At 39.4% G+C, this 19414-nt stretch overlaps 1 protein-coding gene across 2 annotated transcripts in view; it reads left to right on the top strand.

The window, feature by feature from the left end:
- The window catches only part of mgat5 (alpha-1,6-mannosylglycoprotein 6-beta-N-acetylglucosaminyltransferase), a 137070-nt gene that overhangs the window by 112682 nt on the left and 4974 nt on the right, over nt 1-19414 (top strand). For both annotated transcript variants that reach the window (XM_059328196.1, XM_059328195.1), the window contains exons 12-16: nt 1947-2096; nt 13914-14060; nt 14162-14278; nt 18379-18453; nt 19025-19182. In XM_059328196.1, coding sequence (XP_059184179.1) covers nt 1947-2096; nt 13914-14060; nt 14162-14278; nt 18379-18453; nt 19025-19182 — 647 coding nt within the window. The remainder of the gene's footprint in view (nt 1-1946; nt 2097-13913; nt 14061-14161; nt 14279-18378; nt 18454-19024; nt 19183-19414) is intronic.

Genomic DNA, 19414 nt, shown 5'->3' with positions numbered 1-19414 from the left:
GAGTTTTACCATGTCACATTCTGCTGAACCCCGGCTCAGACACACACACACACACACACACACACACACATACACACCCTGGAGCCACTATCACTGTTTTACAACTCATTTTATATTGTTTGCAGTCCTGCTGCACTGAATCCTACAAACACATGAAAGAATGCATCGTGCAATCACTGCAGCCGAACATTAAAGGTGGAAAATTAATATTAAAAACATCTCGTTTGGGGGTACATACAGTGAAATGGAAAAAATATTAGACCACCTTTTTCTTCAATTCTTTGTTCATTCAAAAATAGCTAATGAGAGTTTAATTTAAGAGCTGATATCAAGACATTCTCCATGGTTTTCTTGATAAGGATTTTGGTTATTATGAAGAATGTTTCCATGACTGTAGATGTAAAAATGACCAAAAAATGACACAAAATTATCGAAATAGACACAAATTGAGCAAAAATAGATGTTAAAATGACCAAAAAGGACACAAAATGACCAAAAATAGATTCAAAACTGATGCAAATTCACCAAAAATACAGGAAAAAAAATATTAGACCACCATTGTTTCTTCAATTTCTTTTTCATTTTATTGCCTGGTACAACTAAAGGTACATTTGCACAAATATAATGATAAAAACAAAAATAGCTGATAAGAGTTTAATTTAGGAGCTGATGGTAACATGGTTTTATTGATAATAACCAAAATAATCATCACCTTTTTTTCACATAATGTAAATTCCCAGGCCAGTCAGACTTCTGCCCATATTGTAATTTTGGTTACAAAATGGTTACAATTTTAAAAAATGTAACACTTCTTTCGACTCAACAAGTGACTCTTTTTATATAGGAATAAAACAAATATGTATTTAAATATAGTATAATCTCCCTGTGTGATGAGGTGGTCTGGTACAAAGGAAGCAGCTCTGGGTGCTTTAATGTGTTAGTTTTATTCCAAGGACATGGTGGATCAGGTCGACTTTAATAACACAGTATTGTGAGCACTGATGCTCCTGGTGCGGTGTTTATTTTTAGCTCGGCCTTCCTCTGTGGCCAGATGGTCAGTCAGGTAGCTCGAACAAAAGTTCATCAGGCCACCAAACAAAGTAATGATCCTGATCCGCTGTGGGAGGAATCTGATTCACAATCAGCCCACTTTATTCTCACTGGATTGGACACGACTGGTGAATAGGGTCATTTTTAAAAGTTATAGATATCACTATCAAACTTCCTCAATTTGGTATTTAAAACAAGACAATATCTTCCTGCATTGCAAGTTTTCTATAATTTTATGTTCAGATATGCAAATTGGGTGTAAATTTATTAGATATTCACTTATTTGCATATATTTCCAGGACCCAAAAAAATCTATTTTTACCATGTTTTTATGAAACAAAGGTTGTATAAATCAGGGTCTGAATGAGTGAATCTAGTTAGTAATAAAACTGGTCAGTTTGGTGTTTGTTAGTGGAGCTGAATTTGAGATTTATGAGAAAAAACTTGTTTTGAGAAAACGACCTTTAAAGGTTTTTATACATTCTTAATTGAAATGACTTTTTGAAGACAAAATATTGAATTTAATTCATATAGAACATGTAAAACACATAATATTGTGCAGGAGAGTGGGAGAAATGAATTAGAAATCTACTAAATAAAGTCCAATATACACAGAAATGTTTGTTTTGGATGTTTTCTTTCCACAATATGATCTTAAAGTATGACAATATGATAAATGAGTGAGGAGGCTCGTTAGCTGATGTGCTCACTCTGTTTCTGCCTGCAGAGTCTCGCCTTAAACTAAATAACCTGAAATTGACTTAATTAATTTCAATTTATGTGAGTATTTTGCAGCAGCAGGTGGCATTTTCACCCTCTTTTATACACCGTATATATATCAGAAACTGAAGATTTAACAGATAAAATAACTGCATGCATGTCTCTGTTTGTTCCAGGACAAGAAGAAATACCTGGACATCATCCACAGCTACATGGAGGTGCACGGCACCGTGCACGGCACCAGCACCGTGCACCTCCCCAGCTACGTCAAGAACCACGGCATCCTGAGCGGCCGGGACCTGCAGTTCCTCCTCCGAGAGACCAAGGTGAGCCGCCACAGCTGTAAATGATCTCGCATGAAAAGAGCCTGCAGGGAAATAAAAGAGTGAGGGTTGGGAGCTTATTAGACGGCTATACAAGCCACAATCCAACTCCCACACTTTCTCCTTTGATATTTTTTTCAATGACTTTGACCGAGCGAACCTGCAGAATATTGAGGACACACTTTCCTTTCACACACCGAGCACAGGGCAGGAAACTACCTGAGAACACTCGTAACAGTAATAGTTAAGCATATATCTGTGATTAAACAGTCATGGAAAAAATTATTAGACCACCCTTGCTTTTGTTACATAGTGCAAAAACAGAGGTTCAGGGCACAGAGCTGGAATAAAAAAAGGCACCATTCCTGCTACTTCAAGTCAGTGTAGCATCCACATGATTTTAAAGCTTTTAGGTAAAATCATCAGTCTGAACATGCATTTTTTTTAAGTATTGTTACATGGATTATTCATTATGTGTCTGTTTTGAAAACATCATGTTTTATAGAAATGTACTAAAAAAAGACGTAAAATGAAGAAAAAAAGACGTTTAATTACCAAAAAAACCCCTGTAAAATTACTAAAAAAGATTTAAATGAACAAAAATAGACTTAATATGACTAAAAAAATGTCAAATTACCAAAAAATGTCAAATTACTTTAAAAAAAGACGTAAAATTACTAAAAAAGATGTAAAATTACCAAAAAATTATTTTATTATTAAAATAACATATAAACAGCATATAAACAATTGCTGCTTGGGAAATGTAGCTCTTTTTTGGCAATTCTTACTGCCTGTCAAACATCTGCAGCATTACTTTAAACACAACACAGAAAAGCACAAAATGTCATGTATGTAAACGACAATATATTGAGTCTAGAAAATGTCCATTTTTATATATCGAACAATAAGTCGATATAGTAATTATCTTGACAGGCCTAAGCATATTTCAGTGACTGAGAGTTAAAGTTAGACCCTGAAACTAGACGTTGTTGAGAGCGAAGCGTCTTTCTGTGGACAGTCCTTGAGTCTGTTCTGCTTTCTCCATTCACGTCATGACTCGTCTCCTCCTCTCACTGCTCAAACGCCTCTCACTCACAAAGACGAGGACAGTGTGCAGGCCGGCCGGGTCGTACCGCGCGGAGCCGGCTCTCAGCTCAACATCTCAACACTTCACATGTTCACAGAATGTGTGTGTGTGTGGAGCTGTTTCACACAATTAGCTTTGTTTGGTGGCAGAGCTGCCGGCTGTGAAGTGGAGAGCAGGTTACCTCAAACTGATGCAAGACTTTCCATCTGCACTAAATCTCAATTCAAACGCTGCTGAGACAGAAACAAAACAAGACGTGCAAACAGAGCTGTCTTGTTCTTCATCCTCATGAATCTCAGCAGTGATAGAAGAAGTACTCAGATTAATAATAATAATAATAATAATAATAATAATAATAATAATAATAATAATAATAATAATACATATTATTTGGAGGCGCCTTTCTTGGCACTCAAGGACACCGTACAAAAAAGATAGAAAAGAAACAGCAATAAAATACAATAAAATACACAGAATTAATAACAATACAATAAAAAAGATAGATTGGACAGGGTAATTGTGATCAGAGGGAATAAGCAGTTTTAAACAGATTGATTGAAGTTTGACAGTTGAAGCTTATGGAGTGACTTGTGAGGGAGGCCAAAGAGGAGAGAGTTGCAGTAATCGAGACAGGAAGTGACGAGGCTGTGGACGTTAGGGAGGGGTGGAGGCGATTAATGTTTCGTAGATGGAAGTAGGCAGACCGGGTAATGTTGTTGATGTGGGATTGAAAGGATAGTGTACTGTCAAGGATGACACCCAGACCCTTAACCTGGGCGGATGGTGTAACAGAGGAGTTGTCGATGTTGAGGGAAAGCTGTCGGTTTTGGATAGAGTGGATTTTGTGCCAATGAGGAGAACCTCTGTTTTATCACGGTTTAATTTAAGGAAGTTTGAGGTGAGCCAGGTTCTTATTTCAGAGATGCAATCGGTGAGGGAGGTGGGCGGAATAGAGGACGAGGGTTTAGTGGTGAGGTAGAGCTGGGTGTCATCGGCATAGCAGTGGAAGTGAATGTTAAATTTGCGGAAGATATTGCCGAGGGGAAGGAGGTAGATGATGAAGAGGAGGGGAGGTACGAATACACACTGTGAAAGTACTCCACTACAAGTAAAAGGTCCTGCTTTCAATACTTATTCCAAAAGTCACATTTTATTGAAAAAGGTCAGTGTAATCATTTGTGTTGATCAAATAAGATATTCAACTTCAGTCCAGATTTTTTGGCATTTAGCCTTGTACAAAAAAACATTTTGCTCTTCTACTTGCAGCCCACAAAGGATAGAATATTTCTCTAAAAAAACACCCTTTTATCATTCTTCCTGTTCTATTGATTTGTCTACATTCATCCACATTTATCCATTCATCCTGATCACAAAGCTTTGCAGCATGTATATGCAAAAACTTGCTCCTCTGCACACGTCAGAGTCATGTTGAAGGCTGTTTGTTCTTGATTTTTCTAATGCCTGCACCTGCCACAGGACCTGTTTGTTCTCCACTCTGCAGAATATAATGACAAGCTGGAGAGAAACATTAAAAAAAAGGAGTTTTGAGGGGGAATACATGTTAGACGAACCAGAGGAGGCAATTAAGCAGGTAGAGAGACAGAAATACAGCAACAAAAATCAAACAGGTTTGAGTCCATGAGCGTGCTGTAACATGACGCAGCAGAGCTTTGCTTCACTTCAGCGGTTTGATCACTGACACTATTCCCCCGGTGCAGAACAGCCCGTCACAGTTTATTTCAGGAAATTTAGTTTGAGAGAAAATCAAATGTCAGGCGCCAAAAAGCAACAGAGAAGCGCCTCCACGCTCCGAGTGTTTTTACTATTCACTCTGTCGATAGTTAAACCCCGCGAGGCCAATTAGCTGCAGCAGCCTGATTGCAGGTAACAGTCAGAGTTGGAGGAAAACTATGCCGACAACAAGGAAGCTCCTAAATAACAATGTGGCTCAAATGTTTGGCTTTTCAGGGATTTAATTGGCTTATGGGTTTTCCATGCAGAACCACATGAAATGACAAGATATAAGAGTTAGACTTTATGATGTGAGAGTTAAAGGAATAGTAATAGTTAATAGTTAAAGTGAGGTTTCATGAGGGATCCACAGTAGAGTAGATTTAACTGTATATATTTAAAGAATTGTCACCACTTTACAAGCTGCTCGATGCTCTCTTCGTCATTTTACCTCTGCTGCTGCCTTGATCTGTTCATTTCTTTGTGTCATTATGTGATTTTGGCCTGGAAGATAAAATCTGTACTGCCGTGCACGGAGCAGCAGAGTAAATGTATTTTAGCCACCTAAGAAAATCAGTTTAAGTGTATATATACATCTTTATCTTGCCGTCAGACAGCCCTGTTTAATCTGTCTTCATAGCTACCAGACTCCTTTAGCAAAAACACAAATTTTACCTCTCAGAAGACAGTAGTTGCTCCTCTACCACAGCCTCCATCAGTTGGTTTTTGGGTTATTGATGAGACTTTGGTGTTTAAAGGGTTAGTTCGGATTCATCAAAGTTACACAGAAACACAAGCAACTAACTGATGGAGGCAGCGATAGAGCAGCAGCTCCCCTCTTTTGTGACGTAAAAATTACTGTTTTTGTCAAAGGAGTCTGGTGGCTTTAAAGAGAGCACACAGCGACCTCAGTTCCCCTGTAAAGTGGTGACACTTCCTTAAATTTTCACTAGAAAAACTATTCCGTTAGCTCTCATGTGATGCAGTATAACTTCCGTATCCTCTCATTACATGTGGTTTTCGATGGAAAACCTATAGGCCAATTAAATCCATCAGAAGCCCAACATTTCAGCCACATTGTTGTCTAAGAGCTTCCAAGGAAAACAGGAGGTGAAACAACACATTCAGTTCACAAAAATATTGTTTTTGTCAAAGGAGTCTGGTGGCTGTAAAGAGAGCACAGAGCGACCTCGGTTCCTCTGTAAAGTGGTGACACTTCCTTAAATTTATAGACTTAAATCGTTTTTTTAAGGTGGCTAAAATACATTTATCTTGCAGCCCCCATCTATCCCACACATCCTCACTTGAAAAACTATTCGTTTAACTCTCACGTGATTCAGTACAACTTCGTATCCTCTCATTACATGTGGTTTTAGATGGGAAACCTATCGGCCAATTAAATCCATCAGAAGCTCAACATTTCAGCCACATTGTTGTTAAAAGCTTCCAAGGAAAACAGGAGCTAAAACAACACATTTACAGTACAGGCCAAAAGTTTGGACACACCTTCTCATTCAATGTTTTTCCTTTATTTTCATGACTATTGACATTGTAAATTCATCAAAACTATTAATGAACACATGTGGAATTATGTACTTAACAAAAAAGTGTGAAATAACTGAAAACATGTCTTATATTCTAGTAAGCAAAGGGTGGCTACTTTGAGGAATCTAAAATACAAGACATGTTTTCAGTTATTTCACACTTTTTTTGTTAAGTACATAATTCCATATGTGTTTATTCATAGTTTTGATGCCTTCAGTGAGAATCTACAATGTAAATAGTCATAAAAATAAAGAAAAACGCATTGAATGAGATGGGTGTGTCCAAACTTTTGGCCTGTACTGTAGTTCACAAAAACAAACTAACTGATGGAGGCAGCGATAGAGCAGCAGCTTTCCTCTTTTGTGAGGTAAAATGACTGTTTTTGTCAAAGAAGTCTGGTGGCTGTAAAGAGAGCTTACAGCTTACAGCCTTAGTTCCTTGACTGTCTCTGTCTGACACTTATTGCAGTACATTGCTTAGCTCCTGCACTCCGTCCTGCTCCTCCGAGCCGTGGCCCATACACCGAGTATGGATGAGTACCTCACACAACCCCACTTCAACAATTCAAAGCATCCTTTTAACCTGCCAGGCTGCAGAAATCTAGCGAATCTAAATTCTCTCCATTCTCTGTGCAGAACTCTCTGGCACCAGCGCGTGTGTGTGTGTGTGTGTAGCTTCCTCTTTGGTCTTGGCAAGTTGTTTTCGGCACTTTAATGATCCGCTCCACTGCTGAATGCACCTATGTGGTTGTAGGTGCTCAGCTCAGAGCTGCGTTTGGAAGCCGAGACTCATTTTTTTTTTTGGCTGGAGCAATGTTCAGAATCTTTCCAGTACAAAGAGGGTTTAAATCTCAATCCATCTTTTTTCTCTATAACTGTCTGGATGGTGATCTATGACTCTGTTGGACTTTGTTGTGCTGCCCCAGCTCTCGTCTGATGTCTCCTTCCCCTCTCTCTCTCTGATGGGAAGGCTTCTGCTTTCAGAGGCTGCAGAAATCGAAGCTCTCTCCCACCTTCGTCTTCTGAAAAGGAAGCCGACTGGAGCCAAGAGACAGACTCCATCTCTCATTGCCAGCACTAATGATGCTTTTCACCTTCTGCACACGTTGTTGGCAGGCTGTTTTGAGGACCATGTAATTTTAATTCTATTCCCTAAAGCAATGGGCAGCTCCAGAAAATTCAGGGGAAATGAATTCCCTCCAGGAGGAACCCAGCGAGGCCGAGGAGCACATCATTAACTAACTGCATTAGTTTGTAGGCAGACAGGTTGGGTTAAGAAGGCCCTGCAGCACATCTATTGTGCAGGATTTCCTCCCTGCTATCAGAGCTTCAGGTTCAGTTCGAGCTCTGTCTTAGTCTTAATTGGATTGAGGGGAAACCCCGAGCTAATTGAGCTAAAAGAGACTTAGTGCAGCCAAAAACTTTCAGTCAGTCCTCATCCTAAAGCTTTTGTCTTTCTATGTTTCAACGCTGCAGCACAAAACAGTTTAATGCATCATTTCCTAATTATAGTTATAACACCAGTGTAGTGACCCGATTGCTACTCAAAAAAGATGCCACTATTATGATGAGATCCCGTTTATAGTAATTTACGCGCACAAATGAAATGTCCACTTTACGTATATCCATTAACTCAGTTTATTATAATGTTTCCAAACAAATATATACTTCTTTCTTAAACAAATAAACTTATATTTCCAACGTATACATCACATTTCTGCGGTCAAAAAACTGTGTGCCTCTCGGGCATCTCAACAACAATCAGTCATACACCGGTGACTTATATTAACTCATGACCTCAGAATCCATAATGAGCGCTCTTCTCCACCCGGTGGTGGGCGGCGCAAACAAACAAACAAATAACCAATTAAAGCAAAATGGCTCTTACAACCAGGATTAATGCATGCAACACAAGTTTCTTTATTTCCAAATCTTCTATGTGATTTTTTGCATTCCCTTCATTCAGATATGTTGTATTATATGGCCCAGAGTGTTGACGGTGACTTCAATATCTTGAAAGTGAAAAATAATACATTTATTATCAATTTATGAGGTTCTTCCTTGGTCCATGCTTCACCTTTCAACCAGGTTTCATGGCAGTTGCGCCAGTAGTTTATCTGGAATCCTGCAAACAAACTGAGCCAAAACTATAACATGTAACCCTGTTGAAGGGGCCTTAATGGCTGCATAATATAGAGCTAAAGCTGCGTGCATGCGTGCAAAATGTCACATAGAAGAGTTGGAAACAAAGGAGCTTGTGTTGCATGCACTAGTTAGTGTTTCAGGCTCTTTGTTATTTCATCATCCTTCTGTCCCGTCGGCCCCTAACAGACATTTGCATGTAATCCTCTGCAAACTTACAGAAGGCGTCATCCTGAGAGTCTTTGTGTCCGTGTGGTGATTTTATGTGATGTTCAGGTGGAGCTCTTCTTTGTTGAGTCACGGCCAATTTCTCTTTGTGCTCTCACTCTCCCCCCTGACAGACAGCTGGCATTAACTGCTAAAGCTTCTGTGAGCTGCTACCTTATGTAAGAATTGAAACACTAATGGTGTATTCATTTATTCATTATCCGTAACCGCTTATCATAACTGGGGTCACGGTGGTGCTGCAGCCGTCGTCCCTGCTGACGCAAACAATTCACACTCACAGTCTCAACTCACCTGCACGTCTTTAATCCTACAAAGCCAAAGTCAGTGTGATATTTTTTTTCCTGAAAAACCTGATGAATACATGAATTGATGATTAAAAAAACTCAGCAACAAATTTCACAAAAATACCAGATGTAACAAAAATTATTTGCTGGTTCCACTGGTGGATCTGTCATTGCTGCGTGAAAACTTCATAACAGCAGATGTATGATGTTGTTTTATATGGAAAAAAATATTTTGTATGTTTGAGGAAAATGTTAAAAGGAAAGTCAAAGTTTTATTTGGTTGAAAATATTAGGTTTTATGTGATTATGTGAGTTCAAGAAAAGCAAATTGTGAGCAACAAATTGCACAAAAAGACCTGATGTATCAAATATGATCCAAATTTAATTCATATATGAAAATTGATATTGAATTTAAAAAAATGTTAGCTGGTTCAACAAAAACTCCAGTTTTGAAAATTTAGAATTTTCTGGCAATTATTTCACGGTTCAGGCTTTATAAGGTTAACGAGTATTTCCATTTTATACTTCTACTTCGCTACATTTTGATGCAGATATTGGACTTTTAACTCACTGCATTTAGCAACAACAGTTAAGTTACTTTTCAGACGAGATTTAACATAAAAAACATGATAAATACTTTTACTTTTTGATACTTTCAGTACATTTTGATGCTGATACTTAGTAAGTAAAGGATCTCTGACTCTTCCGCTGCTCATAAAGTAGTGAAAACACTCTATGCTTTAGGGTTCGGCATCATTTGCATGCACGTCATTTTTGCAAATTCTGAGTTTTCATTGAGGCGTTTGAACGTCTAAATATTAAAAAAATGCTCAAACAAAATCCTCAGTTTGTATAAAAGTGATTCACTGGATTAAATGAGTTTGTCATTAGTTATTAAACAACTTTCCTAAATGAATATATCATCAGTTTCGTCAGCATAAATGCATGTAGGCAGCAGCTAATCCAATAAGGCCATAAAACGATGATGAAATAATAATCCTGCCTTCAGGCTCACAGCAACATAATGCTCCAACAGAAATAGCAATAAAATATATTAGAACATTTCAAATGATGCATGTTTTTCTTTTTAACTCTAAATGTGACCGGTGATGCAGAGGACGGGGCCGTAACCTTGGCAACAACGTCCCAAATGAACCTGCTGCTATAATAGAGTTAGAGCTGAAATAGATTTTGTTTTTGTGGTTTTAATAAAGTAATTTATGGAGCTGTTAGATCGCTGCTGGATCGCCCATCCAGAGAGCCCACGCTAAAAAAATCAATATTTCATAATCATATTTTTACAGAACATATGAGTGTTATACTGTTTTGAAAACAGCAGATTTTCAGCTTTCAGAAGCTGTAAACAAGCTGTATATTGTCCAAACTATGTCTCATTATGAAGCATGTTAATAAGGCGTATTTTGAGAGAAATGGCCAAAATATCTGGATTAAAGCTGAATGTTTCATTAGATAAAAACACAAATGATTACATCAATCTTCCTCAATAAAATTTGACTTTTGGACTTGCTGAAAATGCTGAGATAGAATTTAAATCTCATTCTATGTATATTATAATACGAACAATATTAGTGTAGCCTGATCTTTTATGTGCAATTGTGCAGCAACCCTGAAGCTGAGCAGCAGCTATCTGGTTCAGAGCGGCGAGTTTTTGCACATACATGCTGCAAAGATTTCTGATCAGGATGAATGGATAAATGTAGACAAATCAATAGAACAGGAAGCATGTTAATAGGGTGTTTTTTCAGATCAATATTCTATCCGTTCTGTGCTGCAAGAAGGAGGGCAAAATGTTATTTTTAAAAGGCTAAATGCCAAAAAATCTGCATTGAAGCTGAATATTTCATTAGAATTAATCATCTCCTTGACTATATTAAGTATATTAATACTAACAATATCAGTGTAGTGTGATCTTTATGTGCAATTGTGCAAAAATCATGCAAAACAGCATCTGAAATGAATTTTTGCACATGCATTCTGCAAAGATTTCTGATCAGGATATAAATGTAGACAAATAAATAGAACAGGAAGTAAATATATATTCTAATCCTTTGTGGGCTACATGTAGGAGAGCAAAATGTTATTTTCTTCTTTTTATTTTTCTTATTTATCTCAATGCCAAAAAAATCTGCGTTGAAGCATGATAAGTAATTATCACTTTGACTTTTGGACTTTAATATGCAGAGTTAGAGCTAGATTATATATTATAATACTAACAATATCAGTGTAGCTTGATCTTTATTTGCAATTGTGCAGAAATCATGCAAAACAGCATCTGAGATGACTCTGACATGTGAACAGTCGTGAGTTTTTGCACATGCATGCTGCAAAGATTTCTGATCAGGATATTAATTAAGAGAAATCAATAGAAGAGCAGCTCTGATGTGGATCACTGGATCCTGTAACGTCTCTTGTGTGCGGCACTAATCCTCACAGACCTTACTAATCATGAGCTTTCAGGTAAAAGCATCGCTTCTTATTGATTCCTCTTTCTAAATCTGTAGCAGTCACACAGGAGATGTAGGCATCATTCATTCATTTGCACCATAGAGGCTCCCTCTCTGTCTCTGCACCCTCCCCTCCTCTCCTCCTCTCCTCCTCGCTCCCTATAAATAGTGGTCGACTGTTTCTCGGCATTGAGCAGCTCTTGCATGCACACACAAACACACACAGAAGATAAAGATGTGTGCTTTGCTGCCACCTGCTGGCTGCAGCCTGAAACTGGCAGTTCATCAGAAACATGTTGCACACATGACGAGCATAAATACCAGCCCACGCTTCATTATTCAAGTGCACACACACACACGCTACAGCAAGCATTGTGTGTGTAAGAAAGTGTAACTAACACACACACACACACACACACACACACACACACTCACTGGTCAGTACAATCGCACACAGAAGAGCCATTGTAGCCTGCCAGCTCTGACCCTCCAGTAAATGAGCCGCTGGTCCAATGCCTCCTCCTCCTCCTCCTCTCTCGCTCCCTCCCTCTCTCCTCCACCTCCTCTCTCGCTCCCTCCCTCTCTCCTCCACCTCCTCCTCCTCATGCTGCAACTACCTCGCAAATATTTGCCCAACCAGGAGGAGTGAACCTCTAATTAGAGCCCCGCTTGTTCTTTGTATGTCCAGTATTTACGTAAAGTGTGTGAGCAGGACAGTGGGAGAAGAAACTTAAATTTTAAATATCTTTCTCAATGGCTTCTTATTATTTAATGTGCATTTTTAAGTAAAAAGGTTCATATTTTGTACATTTGCATGACCCGACGTACATAGAAAGAGCTCACCTGCTGTATTAACTCCTCATGTTTTATACTAAATCTGCAGCAGGATTATTCTGAGTTTATTTGAGGTTTAGAATACAGCTTTGACAAGGATTTTGTCTTCCATCATTTACATTTATAAGAAACTGGTGCAAGGTTATTGACTTTTTCTTAAAGTCCCCCCCCCCCATATTATTATTGGATGTGTCTGTTTTTGATTAAATAGTGTTTTAAATCAGCATTAGTTAGTTTCTTATGTGGACAAATCTATCTCCAGCTAATGCAGCAAAATATAGTTTTGAGGTGATAATATCCAGCTGATCTGGCTGTTAATTGGCTAACTTGCCGTTTGAAAATAACTTTATGAACTAATGTTAAGAATCAATTACCTCCACATGCAGCTAAACAAGAAGAATGTGTCTTTGGGTTATGTTCTGTAGCTGTTTTCTCGTTGAGCTTCTCTTCAGTTTTCTGCAGTCCTCCCCTGCAGCCGCCCGGCCTCTGGGAGGAATAAACACTAGAGTGCTGCTTCATACGTTTCTGCTTGTTTTTCCTCCTTTTGTTTTCTGGAGAAAATTTGCTGCCTCGACTGTATTTTGTGCTGATAACATGGGAGGTTTGCTTCAACAGGAGCTAACTGCTGCTATCAGCAAACAGCAGAAACTCCTCAACACTTTGGGTCAACTTTCCCTACCCTCGGTTTTTTTCCTTCCTGTGTGAACAGAGTTTTACTAACATTAATGAAGTCATATCGAGGTTATATTTTAATCCTTTATCATCCTCATGTAGAGTCGAAGCACTATCTTTACCTTTATTCTAAAAGATGCATTTTGAAGCTGATAAGTGTCTTAATATTTGTCTCCCCTGCAGCTGTTTGTGGGTCCGTCCTTCTCCTACGAGCATTTTTAGGCATTTTAAAATGTAACAATTTGTGACAAAAATCGACATGCTACAGTATGACTTTTTTTTACCCAAATTTTGGACACCTCAAATTATGGTGTTTTTATGTAATTTATGGAAAAATATACTACTACATGTATCAACAGACTATAATAAGACAGTTTTGAGAATTTAAGTGCATTTAATTTTTTGGGGACTTTTTCCCCCAAAAACTTGGACATGCTATAATGACTTTTTTTTTTATTTAATTTTTGAAACCTCAAAATATGGTGTTATGTCATTTAAAATTTGATCATTATAGACAAAAATCAACATGTTATATAGTATGACTTTTTTCCAAAAAATTGGGAAAAAAATTGTGTTTTGTATCAACAGAATATAATAAGACATTTTTTATGATTTTTTTTTCTTTTTTTCCTCCTTTTTTTACATCCTATAGTATGACTTTTTTATTTCATCATATTTTTGACATTGGTTTTTTTTGTTATTTCTGGAAAAGCCACCCTACCACGAGTATCAACAGACTGTAATAAGAGAATTTTTAGCATTTTTTTAGGCATTTTAAAATTTGACCATTTTTAACAAAGCTGATAAACGTCTTGATATTTGTGTCCCTGCAGCTGTTTGTGGGTCTGTCCTTCCCCTACGAGGGCCCGGCCCCACTGGAGGCCATCGCCAACGGCTGCGCCTTCCTCAACCCCAAGTTCAACCCTCCGAAGAGCAGCAAGAACACCGACTTCTTCAAGGGCAAACCCACGCTGAGAGAGGTGAGAGGACCAGGTTCCACCCTGCAGACGTTTGATGTTTCTAAATGCTGTTTGTTTTGTCCTCACCTCTCCGTCCTCTCCGTCCTCTCTGCTGTCTGCAGCTGACCTCCCAGCACCCGTACGCTGAGGTGTATATCGGGCAGCCGCACGTCTGGACCGTGGACATCGAGAACTCCGCCGAGGTGGAGAGGGCCATCCGCTCCATCCTCAGCCAGAAGGTAAACACGGAGAAATCACTCCTGTTTTTATTGATTTTGTAACAATGTTTAAGACTGTAAACAGATAGCTGTGGAGCGGTCTAACCCCTCAGTTCAGCCGCAGAAAAAGAAGATTTTCCTCATGAAATGTCTGCACCGATACAGAAAAGATGCTGTAAAAAGACATGAAACTGTCTCATAATAAACACTTTCTGTTCTCATTTTGTATTGGATGCAAAGATATGGTGTAATATGGTGTTTATTGTTATTTCTGGAAAGCCACCATACTACACGTAGCAACAGACTATAACAAGACAGTTTTGTGAGTTTTGGGTTGTTTGAAAATTGTATTTGTTTCTTTTCTTTTTCACCCACAATTGCAATATGCTATAGCATGACTTTTTTTGTGGTCAAATTTCGCACATCTCAAAATATGGTGTTTTTCTGTTATTTCTGGAGAAACTATACCACTACACCATCAGAGCAGATAGCTCAGAGAGATAGATGACTAGTTTGAAGACTGAAGGTTGTTGGTTCGATACCCATAAGGTGTGGTGAATTTTGAGGTTTAACATTCACAACGAAGAGTTAGAGACGAGGACGAGTAGCCAAGTGCTTTGACCCTGGGGTCAAGAGGTGACGGTGGGGGCCGTGTCCCCATGTTGTTTCTGAGAGATAAATGACAATAAAATCAACAGAAAATGTAATACGATTTGTTGTAGGCATATTATACTGTTGTTACATATTATTTACTATATTTTTTTCTAATGTTATTTTTTGCGTTGCATTGAGAGAAGCGAAAGTATATTAGGGTTGTCACGAGACCAAAATTTTCAACTTTATACTGGTACGCAGGAAAATATTCGATACTCGATACCATTTTTGATACCAGAAGGATAAAAACAAAGACCTCCAAAATTGAACAGAAATATTTTTATTAACAGGAAAAATGCAACATGTTAAAATGAACAGAACCACAGGTGAAATGTTTTTAATAAAAAACAGTTGTGCAAAAAGAAACTGCAACAATGATAAAAGCTTCAGGTCTGAGGAAGTGCAAAAAATAAATAAATAAATAAATACAATAAACAATAACAATTAGAACAATATTTTGAGGTTGTATGCTGAGCACAATATTAGGCAAGCCTGATTAAAAAAAAATAACAATAACTTAAGTGGTCATTCCTTGGCTAGTTATCGATACTTTTGAAAATGAGTATTGTATCTGGATACAACATTTAAGTATTGATACTTTTTTGAGCATCGACACTTTTGACAACCCTAAAGTATATACTGGCAACATATACAGAAATTCACTAAAAACCTATACTGACTGGGCAGTAAGAGGTTTTCAGCTGGGGCGGTCTGAATCTCCCTGAATATTTTATGTGATTAGCCTAAATCTGCATTCCTTTCTGAATTCTGAGAATTCATCTCTGCGAGGGCAAGTGAGCAATTAAGTGGTCATCTATGGTTGGCAACAACTCCCAGGTGTGAGCAATTCAATTGGAAATTCCAACCATTCACAGCTCTGGTAGAGAATGCGAGAACAGCCGCGTTCAATTCCAATCACAGCATAATAACAAATCGCTTTTTTACCCAGTTTAATGTCACTCTACCAGAGCAACCCTCTGCTCCTGCACCAATGGTTACATTCTGCCGTAACCTCCAGAACTTATCCCAGCCCACTCCTCCTCTATTGTCTCCTCTGCCCTGCCTCCACTCAGCACATTCTCCTCTCTGAAGGCTAATGATGCCACTGACTCACTCTGCTCTACTCTGAACTCATGTCTGAATAGGCTATGTCCTTTATCTACAAGGCCTGCTCAACCCAACCAATCCCACCCATGGTTGACTGATACCCTCCGATCACAGCGTACCAAGCTCTGAGCTGCTGAAAGAAAATGGCTCAAATCCAAACTTGCCGACGATCTCATAAACTATCTCACACTATTGTCCTACTTCTCAGGCAGCATCACCACTGCAAAGACAGCTTTTTACAACGTCAACAGTGTCACTGACACCCGGAAACTCTTTTCCACATTCAAATCACTACTCAACCCTCCACCTCCTCCCCCTCCTACCTGCCTCACCGCAGACACATTTGCATCCTTTTTTACAGGCAAAGTTGCAGCAATTAGCAGCCAAATCTCTGACCCCCACCCGACTCCTAATACTGTGACATGTAGAAGTCCTACTACATGTCTTCCTGTATCTCAGCTGGGCGGCACTGAATCAGTTGCTAGCACCACATTTTCTGGCTTTACACCCCTCTCTGAGAGTGAGGTATCCAAACTGTTGACATGTAGCCGTCCTACTACATGCTCGTTGGACCCTATACCAACAAACCTTCTTCAGTCCATTTGCTCAACCATCACGCCAGCTGTCACACATGTGATTAACGCCTCACTGTCCTCCGGCACTTTTCCCACTGCATTCAAAGCAGCTCAGGTAACACCTCTTCTCAAGAAACCCTCTCTCAACCCTGCTGAAGTCAAGAACTATCATCCTGTCTCACTTCTTCCATTCTTATCCAAAACTATTGAACGGGCGGTCGCTAAGCAACTTTCAGAATTCCTCCTACTTCTTGATCCAAATCAATCTGGTTTCAAAAGCGGTCACTCAACTGAAACTGCTCTGTTGTCTGTGACAGAAGCCTTAAAAGAAGCAAAAACAGCAGCAAAGTCCTCAGTTCTCATTCTGCTTGACTTGTCAGCTGCGTTTAACTCAGTTACCCATCATCCTCCTCTCTACTCTCTCTAAAATGGGCGTCTCTGGCTTGGCTCTGTCCTGGTTTGATTCCTACCTCAAAGGACGCTCATTCAGTGTATCCTGGCATGGACAGTTGTCTACTTTGCATTTCCTCACCACAGGGGTTCCCCAGGGCTCAGTGCTGGGACCCCTGCTATTCGCTATCTACACCACCTCTCTGGGCCAGGTTATCCACTCACATGGCTTTTCCTATCACTGCTATGCAGATGACACTCAGCTCTATCGGTCATTTCCTCCTGATGACCCATCGGTCTCTGCTCGGGTCTCTGACTGCCTCTCTGACATGGAGCCACTTGGATGAAGGCACATCACCTCCAGCTGAACCTTTCAAAAACTGAACTGCTGGTCCTCCCTGCTAAACCTACAATACACCACAACATCAACATCAAGATTGACTCCCTGTGTCTTTCACCCACCAAGGTGGTGCGAAACTTAGGGGTGATGATTGATGACCAACTCGCCTTTTCCACTCATGTCGCCTCAGTTACCCGGTCATGCCGCTTTGCACTTTACAACATCAGAAGAATCAGACCTTACCTAACTCAACATGCCACTCAACTCTTGACACAAGCTGTTGTCATCTCAGAACTTGCCTACTGTAACACCCTCCTGACAGGCCTGCCAGCCTGCACAATAAAACCGCTTCAGATGATCCAGAATGCGGCGGCGTGTCTGGTCTACAACCAGCCAGAAAGGTCACATGTCACTCCGCTGCTCATTGAGCTCCACTGGCTACCTGTTGCAGCCCAAAGCATCAAATTCAAATCTCTAATGCTGGCCTACAAAGTTGTCTCCGGTACTGCTCCTACCTACCTGAACGCCCTGATTCAGACATATGCTACCTCACGACCGTTGCGCTCTTCCAATGAACGGCGCCTGGCTCTGCCCCCCGTTGGTCCAAGACAATCCAGACTCTTTGCGTTTCTTGTTCCCCGCTGGTGGAACACACTACCAGTTCCTACTAGAGCAGGGGCGTCCCTCTTTACCTTTAAAAACCTCCTGAAGACCTTCAGAGAGCATCTTCTCTCCTAGCACCACACCATAATTCTACTCCTCAAAGAATTGTCACTAGCACTTATTGATGCACTAATAGCTCTTATTGCGCTATACCTTGATTGTTTGCTTTTATTCTTCCTGTAAGTCGCCTTGGATAAAAGCGTCTGCTAAATGACTAAATGTAAATGTATTAGACATATCAACTGGTGCTGTCAGAAGAATGTCTTTGTGTGGTCCGTGTCCAGCTGGTCCAGGCTCCTTGTCTTCCTTCCTGCACACACAAAGAAACAGAGAAAAGTGACTTGAGGCTCCAGTTTGATCATGTTTGTGATCTTCTCTGTTTGTGTGATCAGATTGAGCCCTACCTGCCCTACGAGTTCACCTGTGAGGGGATGCTGCAGAGAGTCAACGCCTTCATCGAGAACCAGGTAACACAGTACCACTATTTTTCTCAAAATATGATGTTTTTTGTTATTTCTGGAGGAAAAAATGCTACTACACATATCAACAGACTATAATAAGACCATTTTGAGAGTTTCGGGCCATTTGAAAATTTTATGACTTTTTCTTGAAAAATTTCAACATGCTATAATAGTATGACTTTTTCCAAATTTTGGACATCTCAAAAATATGTTGTTTTTCTGTCATTTTTGATAGATTACACTGTAATATGTATCAACAGACTTTAGGGATTTTACAATTTAACCATTTTTGACACTATAAAATAACATTAATATACAAAATAGTAGCCGATACCAATAATAAACACAAAGTACTTGTGTGTTTGCATAAAAGTATATTATAACTGGTTTATCTATGTTTTATTATTATGAAGCTGTATTCAGTAACCTAAATAATATTACTGGAAAAATGTCCATAATTTCTGGTAATTAAAATTAAAGTGTTTTTCATAAAAGACTTGTGATACTAAACAGCCGTGTCCTTTATGTGAGCAGTCAGGATTAACTCACTCTCTGCTGTGTGTGTGTGTGTGGTCAGGACTTCTGCCACGGTCAGGTGATGTGGCCTCCTCTCAGCGCTCTGCAGGTGAAGCTGGCCGACCCGGGCCGCAGCTGTAAGCAGGTGTGTCAGGAGGCGCAGCTCATCTGTGAGCCCTCCTTCTTCCAGCACCTCAACAAGGACAAGGACCTGGCCAAGTGAGTCACACACAAACACTTTAATGTGCTGAAAATACATACAAATACAAATAATCAGTATGTACTGGACAGAAACATGTAATATAAACAGCTGAAAGGTGCTGGAAAAGCTTAAAACTGAATCGTTAAATTGAAAAAGGACTTTAAAAAGGTGTTCCTTGATGCTCCCCTACTTGTGTCTAAGACAGGTACATTAATAAAGAAGGAACATGAATAAAAATATTTCTGAAAA

Source organism: Centropristis striata, chromosome 24, assembly GCF_030273125.1.
Source record: "Centropristis striata isolate RG_2023a ecotype Rhode Island chromosome 24, C.striata_1.0, whole genome shotgun sequence".
Lineage (NCBI taxonomy): Eukaryota > Metazoa > Chordata > Actinopteri > Perciformes > Serranidae > Centropristis > Centropristis striata.
The sequence above is the reverse complement of the archived record's forward strand: the minus strand, read 5'-3'. Positions and strand labels throughout refer to the sequence as shown.